General features: G+C 41.1%; 1 protein-coding gene across 1 annotated transcript in view; it reads right to left on the bottom strand.

Annotated features, from left to right (window-relative positions):
• Nucleotides 1–19,105, bottom strand: part of LMNB1 (lamin B1) — a 68,417-nt gene extending 49,312 nt beyond the window's left edge. The window contains exon 1 of the mRNA XM_004384292.2: nt 17,845–19,105. Coding sequence (XP_004384349.1) covers nt 17,845–18,203 — 359 coding nt within the window. The 5' untranslated portion in view covers nt 18,204–19,105. The remainder of the gene's footprint in view (nt 1–17,844) is intronic.
• Between the last annotated feature and the right edge of the window lie 510 nt (nt 19,106–19,615).

Genomic DNA, 19,615 nt, shown 5'->3' with positions numbered 1-19,615 from the left:
AAAAAAAAAAAAAAAAACTAGAAAAGAGTCGAGCATGCTTTCAAAACCATGAGGGAATACTATTTACAACCTAGAATTCTACACCTAGAAAAACTATCAGTGTTATGCGATGCAACAAGACTGAATTAGAAGAGTCTCCAAAAGACTTTTTTTTTAATAAGATAAAACTAATAGAGAACCTAATACACCTATTCCTCACTTATCGACATGGTTAGGTTCCAAAGATCAGGTCATTATGTGAAAATGGAGGATGACCACATCAGATCACAAAATATTATGTGGGACAATTATGTCTCTCAGGATCCAGGGGCAAAAATGTAGGTGGGCATATTCCAGTGGTCATGAAAAGGTTACTACCAGATGCACATCGTTAATGTGCAAAACAGTCGGATGGTAGATTTTTTACTAGAGTCATAAATGCAAAATGTTGGATAACAAAGTAGTCGATAAGTGAGGAAAAGGTGTACTTCTAAGTGATTTGATGTTTTAACAACAGTGATAGTCTCTCTGTATAATTACATAAAACTAAGTAAGTGGGAAAAAATATTTTCATAGACAAAATGTGGTAGGGGGAAAAAAACTAACCATAGTATACTACTGGGTTCTGCTAGGGATAATGCTTATATATAATAAAGGCATTTCTACTATAAAACAATTTATGTGTTCCAGAAAACTCTTGCATTCCACATACGTTAAAATTAATGGAGCTAGTGGGAAAAATAAAGTTAGCTGTGACCATTCAAAATCTGCAGCTTTGTAACCAGAGCACCAGCACTAACATAAACAATAATTAGTGCCTCGGGAGATGACTTGGACAGCCCAGGCAGGCAGTTTAGTGTGGCTAGAAGTTGTCTCAAAAGATGTTAAAAATGCACAAAGCCAAGGATGGAAATGCTAGATTGCAGGCATTGAGACAAACAGAGAGAAAAATGGAGTTCTAAGCATGTGAGTAAGACTGGCCACAAGAGCAAAGCTGAGGGTGCACTTCCCTGGGGGAGGGATCTCTGTGTGCAGGCACTTACTTTAAATTTTCTTAAAATACAGCTGAAAGCGGAGCTGAAGGCTTTTTTTTTTTTTCCTGGTGAAGGTTATGACTTTACTCTTGCTATTCTAGCTCACCTTTCTCCAGGAAAAGCCACATATAAATCAACCCAACTTCGAGTTATATCTTTTCTCTATTCACCAGGCATAAAAGACCTAATTGGTGTTATAGAAGCATTTGTAGTAGAACAGATGGAATTAACACTTTAAATACCAAAAACTAATCTAAACAGGGCTAAGATGTTAACATGTGACTATTAGAGGATAAGGGGAAGAAATAATTGTATACGGAGAAAAAAAAGTAAAGAGAACTCCATTCCTCATTTCACAGCACAAATGGTGCCCCGAATCATTGAGACAGGGAGGAAATAACAAAACAGCAGTGAAAATAGTTGAAAGTAATCTTTTTCACGAGAATCTGTGGAGAACTCTTTGACTCCTTAAATTATAAAATTAAATGCACACATACAACACTGTCAGTAATAGGACAATATTCATACACCTACAAGGAAGACCAGTTAATATGACTATTACTCAAATTTATGAACCAATCACTAATGCCAAAGATGAAGAAATTGAAGATTTTTACCAACTTCTGCAATCTGAAATTGATCAAACATGCAATCAAGATACACTGATAATTACTCGTGATTGGAATATGAAAGCTGGAAACAAACAAGGATCACTAGTTGGAAAATATGGCCTTGGTGACAGAAACGATGCCAGAGGTAGCATGATGGAATTTTGCAAGACCAATGACTTATTCACTGGAAATACTTTTTTTCAACAACACAGATGACGACTATACACATGTACCTCGCCGGATGGAATACAGGAATCAAATCAAATACATTAATGGAAAGAGACGATGGAGAAGCTCAATATCATCAGTCAGAACAAGGCCGACTGCAGAATACATCATCAATTGCTCATACACAAGTTCAAGCTGAAGCTGAAGAAAATTAAAACAAGTTCATGAGAGCCAAAATATGACCTTGTTTTCCCACCTGAATTTAGAGGCCATCTCAGAAATAGGTTTGATGCAATCAATACTAATGACTGAAAACCAGACAAGTTGAGCGATGACATCAAGGACATCATACATGAAGAAAGCAAGAGGTCATTAAAAAGACAGGAAAGAAAGAAAAGACCAAAAGGGATGTCAGAAAACACTCTGAAACTTGCTCTTGAGCGTAACTAAAGCGAATAGAAGAAACGATGAAGTAAAAGAGCTGTACAGAGGATTACACAGGGCAGCTCAAGAAGACAAAGTAAAGTATTAGCATGAAATGCACAAAGACCTGTAACTGGAAAACCAAAAGGGAAGAACATGCTTGGCATTTCTCAAGCCAAAAGAACTGAAGAAAAAATTCAAGCCTCAAGTTGAAATACTGAAGGATTCTATGGGCAAAATACTGAACGACGCAGGAAGCATCAAAAGAGGATGGAAGGAATACACAGAGTCACTGTACCAAAAAGAACTGGTTGACGTTTAAACATTTCAGTTGGTAACATATGATCAAGAACCAATGATACTGAAGGAAGAAGTCCAAGCAGCACTGAAGGCACTGGCAAAAAAACAAGCTCCAGGAACTGATGGAATACAAATTGAGATGTTTCAACAAACTGATGCATTGCTGGAGGTGTTCACTCACTCGTCTATGCCAAGAAATTTGGAATATAGCTACTCGGCCAACTGAATGGAAGAGATCCATATCTGTACTCATTCCAAAGAAAGGTGATCCAAAAGAATGCAGAAACTAGCAAACAATATCATTAATATCACACCCAAGTAAAATTTTGCTGAAGATAATTCGAAAGTGGTTGCAGCAGTATATCAACAGGAAACTCTCAGAAACTCAAGCCAGATTCAGAACAGGACATGGAATGAGGGGTATTACTGATAACGTCAGATGGATCTTGGCTGAAAGCAGTTTTACTGACTATGCAAAGGCATTTTACTGTGTGAGCATAACAAATTATGGCTAATATTGCAAAGAATGGGAATTCCAGAACACTTAATTGTCCTCATGAGGAAACTGTACATAGACCAAGAGGCAGTTGTTCAAACAGAACAAGGGGATATTGTGTTGTTTAAAATCAGGAAAGGTGTGCATCAGTGTTGTATCCTTTCACCATACTTACTCAATCTATATGCTGAGCAAATAATCTGAAAAGCTGGACTATATGGAGAAGAACATGGCATTAGGATTGGAGGAAGATTCATTAATAACCTGCAATATACACATGACACAACCTTGCTTGCTGAAAGTGAAGAGAACTTGAAGCACTTACAGATGATGATCAAAGACTACATCCTTCAGTATGGTCTATGCGTCAACATAAAGAAAACAAAAATCCTCACAACTGAACCAATAATCAACATCATGATAAATGGAAAAAAGATGGAAGTCGTCAAGGATTTCATTTTACTTGGATCCACAATCGATGCTCATGAAGCAGCAGTCAAGAAATCAAAGGACGTACTGCATTGGGCAAATCTGCTGCAAAAGACCTCTTTACAGTGTAAAAAAGCAAAGACATCACTTTGAGGACTAAGGTGCACCTGACCCAACCCATGGTATTTTCAATCACCGGATATGCATGCAAAAGCTGGACAATGAATAAGGAAGACCAAAGAAGAACTGATGCCTTTGAATTATGGTGCCAGTGAAGAATACTGAATATATCATGGACTGCCAGAAGATGGACAAATATGTCTTTAAAACGTACAGCCAGAATGCTCCTTAGAAGCAAGGATGGCAAGACTTTGTCTCACCTACTCTGGACATGTTAACAGGAAGCACCAGTCCCTGGAGAAGGACATCATGCTTGGTCGAGGGTCAGCAAAAGAGAGGAAGACCCTCAACAAAATGGACTGACATAGTTGCTGCAACAACAGGCTCAGCATAGCAACTATTGTGAGGATGGCACAGGACTGGGAAATGTTTAGTTCTGCCATACACAGGGTTGCTATGAGTCAAAACTGACTCAACGACAACTAACAACAACACATATTGCTAGATATTCACAGGGTTGTTTTTTTGGTTTGTTGAGTTTGTTTTAAGGCACATATTAGGAAAATCTGGTAGTCATGGAAGTCAAGAAAGACTTCCCTAAGGAAATGAATATTGAGCAGAGATCTGAAGGATGAGTAGAAGTTAACCCAATGAAGAAAGGAGGGAAGTCCAGACAAAAGAAACTCCATATACAAAGGCCCTATGCTAAAAAGGAGCCTAGTAAAAGGGACCTAGTGGTTACAGGGGAGAAAGTAAGTCCAAACATGGTATGAGATGAAACTGGAGAGTAAGACAGGGGCCAATCCATGTAGAGATGACCTTTTAGGTAGGATGATCATATACCCCAGTTTGCCAAGGCCAATTCCCACTTCTGCCTGGTGTCCCAACCTAATTATTAATTCCCCCTTTCACTCACAAAAATGTCTCAGGTTGGATGAGAAGATATATGGTCACCCTACTATTGATAATATTGAGATAATATTGAGAATTTTAGTCTTTATCCTAAAAGCTATGGAAGTGTTTTAAGCAAAGGAGATGAAGTGATCAGATTTGTAGTTCAGAATCTTAGAGGGATAATGTTCTTGTCCCCTACCAAATTTTTAGGTAAATAGTAAGAATTTGCTTTAAACTGATCTTTTAGAATGCCTCCTTGCCTTTACTGCCAACTTTCTTGAACAAGTGGTCTAAACTCATGGTCTCCTTCCTCTCAGTCACCCCTCAATTATGGCCAGTGACTTTCACCCTGCTGCTCTTCACTGACTCTCCTCACAGTCAACAATGATCTCCTAGGCACCAAAGTCAATGGATACTTTCAGGTCTCATCAAACCAACTCTACTAGCTTTCCTATGTAAATTATTCTCTTGTTCCCCGTGACTCAACAACTGTCTGGCTATTATTTATGACTGTCATTGTGGGTTTTCCTTCCTCTACCTATTCTTCATAAGTAGATGTTTTCATCTCTAACTTTACCCCTTCTCTTTTTCCTCTACCTCCACATCACCTATGCTCCTAAAACTGTATCACCAGTCCAAGTCTCTCTTTAGAGCTCCAGAGAAGTACTTCAAATTGCAAGCTGACATCTCCACCTGGAGGTTCAACAAACACCACTAGCTCAGTATGTTCTACACTGAACTCACCGTGTCCTCCAAACCTATCCCTTCCCCACCAATCTCTGTTAAGAGCAACACTATCTACCCAGGCACCCATATCTGAAAGCAGAAGTTACCCTAGACTCTTTATTCTCCCTAATCTCCCATGCCCAATAAGGTCAAAAATGCTGATGATCATACTTGTTCAGGACCTCTTAAACCACCTTTTCTCCTTTCCCACTGCCCACCTTGGTTCAGGGGCCACTTCATTACTCCCTAAGAAACCTTACTAGTGTTTCTGCCACTACTCTTATTTTCCTCCACACCTCAGCCAGACTGATCACGTCACTCATCTACCTGAAATTCTTCTGAAGCTCCTCGTTACCTAAAATCCAAGCCCACCCCCACTCCACAAATATATGGCCCTAGTTGTGAACTATTTGCCATTCAGGACAACAATCTTTCTTAACATGTTCTAACTATTTACCTCCCAACACTCAGCTCATACATTACAACCTCCCTAATTCCCCAGGAATGTCTTTCAACTGGATCTCCACATGCAAAAAAGAGTGAAGTGGGATCCAAACCTCATTTCGTATCTAAAAATTACATCAAAATGGATCAATGATCTAAATATAAGAACTAAAACCATAAAACCCTTAGACAAAAACAGCAGTAAAGCTTCAGGACCTTGTTTTTGGCAATGGATTCTTACATACAATATCAAAAGCATAAGCGACAAGATAAAAAATAAATTGTACTTTATCAAAACTAAAAACATTTGTGCATCAAGGGACATTATCAAGAAAGTGAAAGAAAACTTACAGAATGAGAGATAACATTTGAAACCATATATAAGGGTTTAATATCTAGAAAAAAAAATCCCTACAACTGTACAATAAAAAGACAAAGAATGCAATCAAAAAACAAGCAAAGGACCTGAATACACATTTCTCCAAAGAAATACAAGCAGCCAATAAGCACATGAAAAGATGCTCAACATCATCAGTCACTAGGGAAATACAAAACAAAATCACAATGAGACACCACTTTACGCTCATTAGAATGACTATTATAAAAAAAATCAAAAAAATTTTAAAGGGAAAAGAACATGTGTTAGCAAGGAGTGGAGAAACTGGAACCCTTGCGCATTGCTGGTGGGAATGTAAAGTCGGTAAGTCATTTTGGAGAACGATCTGGCAGTTCCTCTGAAAGTTAAACCCAGGATTACCATATGACCCAGCAATTCCATTCCTAGGTATACACTCAAAAGACTTGAGAGCAGGAACACAGATACTTGTATACCAATGTTCATTGCAGCAATATTCACAATAGCTAAAAGGCAGAAACAACTCAAGTGTCCATCCACAGATGAATGGATAGGCAAAATGTGGTACATACGTACAATGGAATATTAGTCAATCATAAGGAAAAATGAAGCTCTGGTACATACCATGACATGGATGAACCCTGAAAACATTATGCAGAGCGAAATATAAGTCAGACACAAAAAGACAAATATTGTCCTTATATGAAATATCTAGAATAATCAAATGCAGAGACAAACGTTTATTGGGAGCTGTGAGAGGACCGAACGGTGAGTACTGAGTTTCTGATGGAAAACTTTTGGAAAGTGGTGATGACTGCACAACACAGTGAATGTAATTAACGTCACTGAATTGTACAGTTAAAGACAGTGAAAAAGGCAAATTCTTTGTTATATATATTTTACCACAATAAAATCAAAAAAACAAAAAACACCTTCACAAGGCTCCCAATCTGCCTTAGGTGGCAGCCTCTGTTTCTCCACAGCACCATGTGGATACTGCTATCACAGCACTTATTACATTGTATTAGTGTAATGCATTATAGTATCACAAAATTATTTTTGTCTTCCCCACTAGACTGTAAGCAACTTGATAACAAGAACTGTGTGTCCCATTTCTACAATTCCCAGCATCTGGTTCAAGGCCTGGCATATACCTGTTCCAGAAATGTGTGCTGAATGAAAAATGAAAGAACATTTCTGTCACGAATATTAAAGATTTACTTAGAGGTTTTAATTTCTTTTAAAATTATTATTAAGCATGGGATGGAGTTGGAAAATACTTCTTTTTAAGAAGGAGAGAAAGATAAACAAAGGTCTTTTTCAGTAATTCATCTTTACCCTCCTTACCAGCAAATGAAGCCCTACTGCAGCAATTCTACTCTGACCCACAAGGGTCACTGTGAGTCGAAACTGACTTGATGGCAACAGGTTTTGGTATTAGAATTCTAGGAGACAGCTAAGATCTATTCTAGTTCTATCATGTATCTGTTTAATGCCAGGTAAAATAAAAATACTTAAAATCTCTGCGTGTCAAGTTTCCTTGAGGAAATCTTATCAATAGGGTCATCATAAGGCCTAAAAGACAGTGTTTATAAAACATTCAGCATAGTGCCTGGCAAAAAGAATAGGCACTAAATAAATGTTAGCTGTTTTTGTCCCATATCTTGCACAAGTCTTTTAATTTCTCTAGATCTCAATTTCTGTATCTACAAAATAAACCAGTTTTATCAGAAGAGCCAAGATCCTTTCCGGCAGTAAAGGCGCTATAATTCCATCTATGATCAATACATCAATGCACATAGGTTAAAAAAAAATTTTTTTTAAAGAAAGATCAATAAGTGGATTAGCTAAAGAAAGCCTCACTTATCACCAAGGACTACATGAAAAATATCAGCAGAAACCTAAGATTATGACTCAAGTTTAGAATCTTTCTACTCCTTTAAGCTAGCACTATGAAATACAAAATGATCAAAGAACTAGAAAGAACATTCAAAAATTAATATAAAATTCCCCAAACAGGAAATGAACCCTCATCCACTGTTGGTAGCTTGAAAAATTGGTAAAATTGTAATTCCTTTAATCAGTGGTTAACATTTAACCAGCAAATTAATGGTTAAATTAATTGTAGTCCACCCATTTTATGAATTAGAATACCAACCCCATCTTTGAGTGGTGCAAACAATTAATGCGCTCAGTTGCTAAGTGAAAGGCTGGAGGTTCAAGTCCACCCAGAGGAACCTCAGAAGAAAGGCCTAGTGATCTACTTCCATAAAATCAGCCACTGAAAACATGGAGCACAGTTCTCCTCTGACGTACATGTGGTCATCATGAGCTGTAGCTGACATAAGGGCAACTGTTTTTTATACCAGTCTTACCCTACCACTGAATGTTGAGATGGCTGAACAGGCATTAAAGGAATATGCTGTGACATATGCATCATGGTCTCATTACAGGGGCCAGAGGGAAAAAGCCTGATCTTATCTGCAAGAGAGAAGGCTCCTGGGTAATCATGGGCCTCTTACTGACATGTAAAGATATTCACAAGGTCTCTGGGTGGTATAAATGGTTTGTGCTCCACTATTAACTGAAAGGTTGGCAGTTCAAACCCACCCAGCAGCACTGTGAAAGAAGGCCTGATAATCTGCTCCATAAAGATGACTGCCAAGAAAATGTTACAGAGCTCAGTTCCACTCTGTAACATATGGGGTTGCCATGAGTCGGAATCAACTAGAGAGCAACGAGTTTCAGTTACACAGGGTTCCATCACCCAGTTGACACCAGAAACTCATGCTCACTATGTGTGCATGAAACAGATCTACGCTAGTGGTATAAAGGTATAAAGGTCTCTAACTCAGGCATATTAGGGATGATGTCATCTGGAAAAATCAAAGAACATAATAAAAGACTGTGTAGATACACAAAACCAACAGCCAACATCATTCTCAATAAAGAGAGATTGAAAGCATTCCCCTTGAGAATGGGAACCAGACAAGGATGCCCTTTACCACCACTCTTATTCAACGTCATGCTGGAAGTTCTAGCTAGAGCAGTAAGGCAAGAAAAAGAAATAAAGGGCATCCAAATTGGTAAGGAAGAGGTAAAACTATCCCAATCTGCAGATGATATGATCCTATCTGTACATAGAAAACACCAAAAATCCACAAGAAAGCTACTGGAGCAGGATACAAGATAATCATACAAAAATCAGTTGGATTCCTCTGCACCAAAGGGAACTTTGAAAAGGAAATTAGCAAATCAATACCATTTACAACAGCACCCAAGAAGATAAAATACTTAGAAATAAATTTAACCGAGAATGTAAAAGAGCTACACAAAGAAATCTAAAAAACACTACTGCAAGGAACAAAAGAGACCTACATAAATGGAAAAACATACTATGCTCATGGATAGGAAAACTCAATATCGTGAAAATGTCAATACTACGCAAAGTGATCTACAGATACAAGGCAATCCCAATCAAAATTCCAACAACATTCTTTAACATGATGGAGAAGCAAATCACCAACTTTAAATGGAAAGGAAAGAGGCCCCAGATAAGCAAAGCAGTACTGAAGAAGAACAAAGTGGGAGGCCTCACACTACCTGATCTGAGAACCTATTATACACCCGCAGTAGTCAAAACAGCCTGGTACTGGTACAACAACAGATACACAGACCAATGGTACAGAATTGAGAACACAGATATTTTACAAAGGGCCAAAGCCCACTAAATGGCGAAGACAGCCTCTTTAACATAACTGACATAACTGGATGTCCATGTGTAAAAAAATGAAACAAGATCCACACCTCACACACTATACACAAAAAATAACTCAAAATGGAACAACACCTAAATATAAAATGATAAAAATCATGGAAGAAAAAATAGGGACAATGCTAGGGACCCTAATACATGACATAAATACAATACAAACCATAACTAACAATGAACAAACACAAGAAGAGAAACTAGATAACTGGGAGTGCCTAAAAATTAAACACGCTCATCAAAAGACTTCTCCAAAGGAGTAAAAAGAGAACCTACAGACTGGGAAAAAAATTTTGGCTATGGCATATCTAACAAGGATCTAATCTCTAAAGTCTATAGAATACTTCAACAACTCAAAAACAGAAAGACAACCCAATTAAAAACTGAGCAAAGAATATGAACAGACACTTCACCAAAGAAGACATTCAGGCAGCTGACATAGAAGGAAATGTTCACGATCATAAGCCATTAGAGAAATGCAAATCAAACTACAATAAGATACCCCACCTCTGAATATACTGGCACTAAAAAAAAAACAGAAAATAACAAATGTTGGAGAGGTTGCAAGGAGACTGGAACTCTTACACACTGCTGGTGAGAATGTAAAATGGTACAAGCACCACAGAAAACAATATGGCACCTGCTTAAAAAACTAGAAATACCATACAATCCAGCAATCACACTCTTAGGAATCTATCCTAGAGAAATTAGAGTCATCACATGAACAGGCATATGCACACCCATGTTCTTGCAGCACTATTCATAATAGCAAAAAGATGGAAACAATCAAGTGCCCATCAACAGATGAATGGATAAACTATGATACATACACACAGTGGAATACTACGCATCGATAAAGAACAACGATAAATCCGTGAAACATCTTACAACATAGCTGAATATGGAGGGCTTTATGCCGACTGAAATAAGTCAATCACAAAAGGACAAATATTGTATGAGACCACTATTATAAAAACTCAAGAAAAGGTTTACACACAGAAAAAAACATTCTTTGATGGTTGCAAGGGTGGGGAGGGGAAATCACTAATTAGATAGTAGACAAGTGTCCGCTTATGAAGCGAAAGACAACATACATATAGAGGAAGTCAGCACAACTTGACCAAGGCAAAGTCATAGAAGTTTCCTAGACACATCCAAACACCTTGAGGGACTGAGTTGCTGGGGCTGAGGACCATAGTCTTGGGGGATGCCTATGTCAATGGGCATAACATAGTTCATAAAGAAAATGTTCTACATTCTACTTTAGTGAGTAGTGTCTGGGATCTTAAAAGCTTGCGAACGGCCATCTAAGATACTATTGGTCTCATCCAATCTGGAGCAAAGGAGAATGAAGAAAACCAAAGACACAAGGAAAATATTAGCCCAGAGGACTAAACGACCACATGAACCAGATCCTCCACCAACCTGAGCCCAGAAGAACTAGATGGTACCTGGCAACCACCACCTATTCCTCTGACAGGGATCACAACAGTGTCCCAGAGAAAGTGGGAGAAAAACACAGAACAAAATTCAAATTCACAAAAAAGACCAGACTTACTGGTCTGACAGAGACTAGAGGAACCCCTGAGACTATGGCCACTGAACACCCTGCTAACTCAGAACTGAAACCAGTCCTGAAGCCCACTTTTAAGATAAAGATCAGACAGGTCTATAAAACAAACAATAACACATGTGAGAAACGTTCTTAGTTCAATCAAATATACAAGACCAAATGGGCAACTCTTGCCCAAAAGCCAGACGAGAAGGCAGAAAGGGACAGGAACTAGATAAATGGACATGCGGAATTCAGGGTGGAAAGAGAGAGTACTGTCACGTTGTGGGGATTGCAACCAATGTCACAAAACAATAGGAGTATACATTTTTAAATGAGAAACTAACTTGAGCTGTAAACTTTCACCTAAAGCACAATAAAATAAAGAAAGAGAGAAGACTGTGTAGAGGAAAAAGAATGACTTAGCGGCATATTTTCACAGTATTTTATCTTTCATTTCATGTGTTTTCTTCCTTGAATCTGGGTACAGCAAAAGATTACCTACCTAGTCTAATCCCCTAGGCTAAACAAACAACCCAAAAGATACCTTGCTCTATCAAACATCCTTTGGAAGCATGGGAAGGAAATGTCATGACAATTTAATTGCTTAGGGCCTGCTTCCTAGACTTGCACACCCATTCTATGGGTTTTGTTCTAATTCTTGCCTTGAGAATGAAAGTATCCTTAACATGAAGTTTTATAATTTTTATATTAAGGCAGGAGTGTGCATTGTCTACTTGCTTTTAGCAGGGCAAAATCAGGACATAAAAAATAAAAGACAATGATACATGGCATGGAAGTTTTTGTGTTTCAATTAATGTTTCTACGTACAAAGAACGCTCCCTAAAGCAGACTAGCTTTTTTTTTAATTGTTTTAGGGTGGTGCAAACAGTTAACGCGCTTGGCTGCTAACCAAAGGTTGGATGTTCAAGTCCACCCAATGGCACCTCAGAAGAAAGGCCTGGCACTTCCAAAAAAAGAAATCAGCCATTGAAAACCACTAGAGCACACTTCTACTTTCATACACATGTGGTCGTCGCGAGTCAGAATCAACCAGACACCAGCTGATTACTGTCTTAAAAGTTGAAACTACTTTTACTTCCTGTCATGAATTATGTCCCCAAAAAAGATACGTTGAAGTCCTAATCCCTGTACCTGTGAATGTGAGCTTCTTTGGAAACGGGGTCTTTAAAGACGTTATTAGTTAACATAAAGTCATAGTGAAGTAGAGCAGGTCTAATCGCATCTGAATGACTCCTAATAGAAGAAAAGCGATACAGAGAGGCAGGATGGCCATGTGAAGAAGCATCTGCAAACCAAGGAACACCTGGGGCTACCAGAAGCTAAGAGAAAGAAGAAAGAATCTTCCCCTAGAGCCTTCAGGGAGAACAAGGACCTGCTGACATCCTGAATTCAGGCGAGCCTCCAGAATTGAGACAATAAATTTCTGTTGTTATAAGCCACTCAGTTTGTGGTAGTACTGTTATGGCTGCTCTAGAAAACTAATATACTTCCAAAACACATCTGTCCACAGGGTTTTACACAAAGGATTACCTATATCGCAGAAGAAAAAACAGTATGGATCACAAAATCAGTTCTTCACAGGTAGGTGAACATACTTAATTTTCTCTTTTATATTTAGTTTTCTGCATAATTAGCTTTCTTTATCACCTCAACTTTACAGTGCCCGGAATGCTGAAATTCTGAAATAAGTCCATTTTTCTTTATTTTTTGCTTAAAGTGTTGACTGATAACATTCATCATCATTCTTGGAAATTGTACCCCCCTCCCAAAAAAAAGAAAAAGCCTAGGATGAAATATAAATAGATTATAACATAAATACATTTATAAATTATGATATAAATATAATTCAGCTTGAGCTAAATCAGAGTAAATGTATCTAAGATATGAGTTTTTTTTTATTGTTTTTGTGGATCCAGGGACCACCTGCATGAAAGCTACTGCCAAATTCTCTCCAGCAGGGCCAAGTATCTCCAAGAATTTTTCTATCTTTGAGGAATCGAAAAGTAAGTAATTTCAGCATCTATAATTCTCTCAACACTGTTTTCTAAACCCAAATCCACCTAAATGATATACTAATTATAAACACTCCTGCTCCAAATTAGAAATTAGAGAAAATTAGTTTTAAACAAACAAAAGAAGAGCTAAATGGGCCGAGACCATAAAGCATGTATTCCTTTTTATTTTCCAAATTATACTTCAATTATTGCTCAAAAATAATTAATTTCCAGAATGATGGCTTACTGCTCACAGGCATTAGCCTCCCCACCAGACCCTAATTAAAAGGAAGTAAAGTATACAACAAGGGAAAAAAACCACAATACCAAAGTGAACAAGAAAGGGATCATTAGCAGACAACTGAACAAACTTCTAGAAGATGAAATACACATAAAAGTTTGTATCACAGAACATGCACACTGGGAGAAGGGGGGCGGGGGTTGCAGGGGAAAGTGCACAGACTTAAAATGGAAGGATTAACTTATAGAACAACTTTGCACCTAGCCCTCCTCAGCACCCCTTAGCCTAACTGCAGACTTCAGCAATTGGCTGATAGTACATCTCCTCACTGACACGAAGAGCTCCTAATTTGTTCTACCATTCAGAAGAGAGGTAAGAGGGGCTATCGAAACAAAAGTAGCAGCAATACTTAACCATTACCTAGTCCTTCATTCATAAATGTAGACAATCAAGGATCACCATACACAACAAAAATTAGCAGCAATAAAAAGGACAAACAAAAATGAACAAGTTACCCAGGCGGAAAAAGAAACAATACAAGTAAAAGTAATGGAAGAAAATTTTAGAAAGAAAACTCTAAATAGTATCTAAAAGAGATATTGCATACTTAAAACAGAAACAACTTAATACAAAAAAATTAACTATGAAAAAAGATTTATTGAGAGTTGAAAGTATGATTTCTACTTTAAAAATGTCATTATTAGGTTAGAAAAGAGTCAACGTAATTTCCCAGAACAACGACAACAACAACAAAAAAAAAAATTTGAGAGAAAATAAGAGAAAAAAAGGTCAAGATTCCAATTAACAAGAGAGAACAGAGAGAATGGAGCATCGAAAACTACTTTTTTGAAATGGAATAAAGTTTTCTAGAGCTAAATAAAGATCAAGACTTCAACTGAAAGAGTCCTCTTTTAACAGCCAGGATGCATAACAGAACAGTCACACCTAGACCTATCACCATGCAATTTCAAAAACCAGGAAAAAGAAAATTCCCAAAAGCTTCCAGGGAGGAAAAACAGAAGCTATTAGCAACAAAAGAAAATAACTCTAACTGGCATCAGACAACACATACTAACGACACTGGATGCTAGATGATAATGGAGCAACACGGTACTTTCTAAATTCTGAAGAAAAATGTTTGTTAAACTGGCATTCTATACCTAGCCCAACTATTAATCAAGCATGAGACAAGACAAAGTTATTTTCAGACACACTAGGATTAAGATTACCTCCTGCTATCCTTTCTGAATAAGTTACTTAAGGATGTCCTCCAACATAATGAAGGAAGAAACCAAGTAAAAAGAAAACATGTGATCCAGGAAGAAACTATGGGTTCAACTCAGCAGGCCTAAAGAGCAGAAAGCTTGAGGGAAGAAAGAAAGTAGACCCGTGTAATGGACATTATGATAAAGAAGCTGGACAAGTATGAGGACATCCTAAAAGCAAATTATTCCTCAGTCAACAAGAAAAATGAAAAGCTATTCAAGAACAAAATTAAAACTGTACAAGAAAAGTCAAAGGCCAAATACGAAGCAAACTAAAACATGGCATGTTGTAACCAACTGATGTTATGTTAGAAAAGGGAACACATCTAACCCTGACAAAAGGAATGTGTGTACTCGGATAAATTGGCCAACAGCACACCCCAATCATACAGACCTAAGAAAAATATAATCTCAGCATACCACTTGACATCTCAGGGAATAGTATTCTCAATTGTCAATCCTTCAGAAAAGCCACACTATCCTCCACCCTGCTTTATTTTTATCCCCCAGCATATGTTATCACCGAACACTGTATCGCATATATCATTTCATTGATTCTAATACACGTGTTCTTCTCAATTTTTAACCCTCTTGAAACCAGCATGCATTTTACAATCCATTGCATTTTACAACTGCTGTCAGCCAGGTGGCAGTCTTGTTACTGTGTGAAAAACCTTTAGTGGATACTTTCTCAAAAGACTACAATCACCAGTATCAAAATGCTCAGATTAGATGAAATACGATGTTTATTTGCTTACTGGGTATCTCCTTCACCATACTATCAGCTTCATGAGTGGTAATTTATTTAATCTCTGTATCTCCCACACCCACAGCAGTGACTGACACATACTAGATACATAGTCTGCAACACATTTTAACATCTCTGATATATAGATAGGTCCAAGAGAAGGGGTCCTACATAGCTGGCCACAGAGATTTTTTGTTTCCTTTTTTCTTCTTAGTGGTACACATAATAATGGTGAGTCATACAAATAATAGCATCTAAGATTTAAAGAAATTCAGTAACAAAAAATTTGGAACAAGTGAAGACAGTAGTGTGAATGAATTAACCTTTCCTTTCAAAAAATGATTCCATAAATTATTAAATCAAAGAAATAAGTACAGTTTATTATCTTGAGTTATGGAACTAAATATCCAAAGAAATTAAATTTAAAAAAAAGACTAAAGGTGAGTGCCTCCTGAAAAGGGGCAATAGGCTATTATCAGTTTTCATTAACAGTCAGTGTACACCATTTTTTTTTTACCATGTGCACATACTTTTAGGAGCCCTGGCAGTGCAGTGGTTAAAAAGCTCGGTTGCTAACAGAAAAGTCAGCGACTGGAACCCACCAGCTGCTGTGCAAGACAATGATGTGGCAGTCTGCTTCCTTAAAGATTTACAGCCTTTAAAACCCTATGGGGCAGTTTTACTCTGTCGTATAGGGTCGCTATGAGTCGGAATCGACGGCAATGGGTTGGTTTTTTGGCACATACTTTTTATGAACTTTAAAAAAAATCTAATAAGAAGAGAGAAACAAGAGATACACACACTCCAAATCACAAGGAGACTGAGACTGGGATATTCACAAAGATACAGACAAAAAGACATCCCGGGCAAACACAGTCAAAGTCAGAGTCAGGTGTCTACAGAAATTTCAAGTAGGAGTGGAGATGTTGCTGGTTGCCCTCAAGTAGATTCCAACTTACCGTGATCCCAAGTGTGCAGAGTAGAACTGCACTCTACAGTGTTTTCAACGCTGTGACCTTTTGGATGCAGATGGCCAGGCCTTACTTCCGAGGTGTCTCTGGGTGGGTTTCAACCGCCAACCTTTCAGTTAGTTGTCAGTGCTTAATCATTTGCACTACCCACGGGGTCACCAACCGCCATGGGAACAGGTACCCTGAATTCTGAAACCAAATTCAGCAAACCCCTAAAGCATGACATCAGCACTCATGCCTGATGATGACAAGTATGCCATTTTGCTCATCAGGTCAAAGCAGGGTCAGCAGAAGATTGCAAGTTTATCTTTGTGCCATGGACTGAAAGCTCAGAGCCCTTAGGTGGAGTCACAAACTCTCATGCCGCAGCACTCACATTTGCGCAGCACCCTTTCACCTGCCCTGGCCTACTGTCAGTACAATGACAGACGCTGTGACTGTGCATGGTCTTTCCTTTACCTGAAAGATTAATTCTATGGGGGGGGGCGGCAAAAGGTGGGGAGACAAATGGCGGGGTGAGGGGCAGACCGCGGGTCGGGTAACTGTGGCCATGACATGCGCAAATCCAGTTCGAGAAGGCCCGTGAGTAGAGGAACCCCAGGGCCCGCGCCCATCCCTGCAGCAGCACAGACCATCTTTCCCCTGAGAAAGCCAGTGAGCTTGAAAATTCAATTTGGCCGAGTCAGGGAGTAGGCGCGCGGTTCAGACTCCGCCTCTCCGTCCACGCCAGGCAGGCGTAGAAAGATCACAGAACATCACAGGGCCAAGACTGAGCGCGCCAAAGCAAGACCCACCCCCAGGAAACGAGGACGTTCCAGGCGGGTCCCTCCCCTTCCTCCCTTCGCCCGCGCAAAGCTCATTCATTCTTGAGGCGGGCAGCCAGACCTCCCCGGCGAGCAGCCTCTGCACCGCAAACCCACCAGCCGCTTTGTCTCGGCGCGGGCCGGAAATCGGGGCGCGCACTCGAGCGCGCGCCCGGCCGCCACCTCCCCGCACCCGGGGGCCGCGGCCGGGTGGTCTTTCTCCGCCGCCGCCGGTACGCACTGTCAGGTATCCAGGACTAAGAAATGCACATCCCGGCCTGAGAATGGCTACAACCCGAGCCTCCTCCGCGTACCTCGCCCCTCTCCCCCGCCCCGACCCCGGCAAGAAACACTAAATTCTCTCGTTTTTCCGGAGACCCTGCCCCATCCAAAGGGCGCGAACACCTGCCCCTCGACCTCCCTCCCTGCCCAGCCGCCACGGGCGACGCGCCGGATCCTCCTCATGTGCGCAAACGCTGCCGCCCGGCGAGCACTCACTTCAGGAGCAGCTGGTCGTGTTCGGCCTTGAACTTGCCCAGTTCGATCTGCAGCTTGGCGCGCTCGCGGGCCGTGTCGTCGAGCGCGCGTCGCGCGTCAGCCAGTTCCGTCTCGTAGAGCGCCTTGAGGCCGGTGAGCTCGCGGCCGCGCACCTCCTCACGCTCGGTCACCTGCAACTGCAGCGCGCTGTTTTCCGTCTCCAGGCTGCGCACCTTGTCGATGTACACGGCCAGCCGATCATTGAGCTCGCGCAGCTCCTCCTTCTCCTGCAGCCGCGACAGCCGCGTGGGGCTCAGTGGCGTAGCGGGAGCGCTGGCGCGACTGCCGGTCCGCGGCAGCACGGGGGTCGCTGTCGCCATGGCGGGTGGCGGAGCAATCGGCGGAGGGGGCTGGCGGGGAGAGCGGAGCTGGGAGGCCGTGGGCAGCACAGGAACGAAGTGGGGGCACGGAGGGCGTTGCAGGCAGCGAAGCCGGAAAGGCGGGAACTGGCGGCCCGCACTCGCGCGCAGAGTCTGCCGTGGGGAGGAAAGGGAGAACCACCTGGGGTGGCAGGAGCGGGGATGCAGCACAAAGGCAAGGGGGAGGATTATCAGTCAAGCAATAGTAAAATGCCCTCTCTAAGAAAACAAGCACACATACACATACGAACACACACACAACAGGAAGACAAGAAGGGAGGGTGACCGAGAGGGCCGAACAGGGTCCTCGCGCCGCCGCCGCCAATTCTCCCGCCCGCAGCACTTTGTTTCCTCTCGGGCTGCGACGAGCGGCAGGCGGAGGGGAGGAGGGCCGCGGGGGGCGGAGGTGGCGTGGGCCCCAGCGCCGCACTCCCCAACATGGCCGGCTCGCGCCGGTACTCCCACGTGACCGCCACCGGCCAATGGGGGGCCGGGAGCACGCTCGTGAGGCTCGAGGGCCGGGCTTCTAAATTCAAAATCGAGCCCTTCGGCAACCGTCGGCTAGGCGCGCTGGGCTGGGCGTGGCCCGGACAAGACTGAGGGCAGTGGGGAGGGGCGTCCTGGACGCCCAGCCTGCGGCCGTCTGCCCAGGCCCGTCCGGCCCTCCTGCCGCCTCGTGGGGACCCCTAGTGGGGCCGAGTCGGCGGGTGGCGGGAAGGGCCTGGAGGTTTCCGGGGCGGGTTCGCGCCGCGGCGCACACTTGGCTGTTCAGGGAAATTCAAATGTAAACGTCCTTAACAGCCACATGCGAAATTCGAAGAGGCCGCGACTGCTTCGGGTGCTGTAACCTTACCTCCCGCCCCGAGGAGAAGGCTCGGAAGAAGCCGCGAGGCCGGGCAGCTGCCGAGTTCGTAATGGGCGCTTGCGTCGGAGGTTCAAAAGGTTCCAAGTGCAAACCTGTATTTTTCTCTTGAAATTGAAATACATGTATCTTGAAACCGACAGATAAATACAACGGAGAAACTAGAAACACTGATTTTAAATCATTGATTACTAATGCTGATGAGCGTTCCCTGATCTGTCAGTTTCTTACAATTTAGGGGGTTTGTAGAATCAACAGACGGCTCACAGATGATACTGTGAACCATAACAGTGAGTAAATACAAGCACAAGCTGCTAATTGTCATACTTTATGAAAATTAAACACATAAAAGCATGAAGTTGTGAAAACTTAAGTTGAAATGACTTTGTTTCAAAAAGAGGTCCTCCAAGTTGTATTTAACAACTAGTTCTGTTGAATGAATCCCTTTGAAAAGTTGTAAACCTTTTTAGGCTAACGCTTATTGGATACTTTGTGTCTTGTACTGTGCTTG

Source organism: Trichechus manatus, unplaced genomic scaffold, assembly GCF_000243295.1.
Source record: "Trichechus manatus latirostris isolate Lorelei unplaced genomic scaffold, TriManLat1.0 scaffold00121, whole genome shotgun sequence".
Taxonomy (NCBI): domain Eukaryota; kingdom Metazoa; phylum Chordata; class Mammalia; order Sirenia; family Trichechidae; genus Trichechus; species Trichechus manatus.
This window is presented reverse-complemented; position numbering and strand designations above follow the sequence as displayed.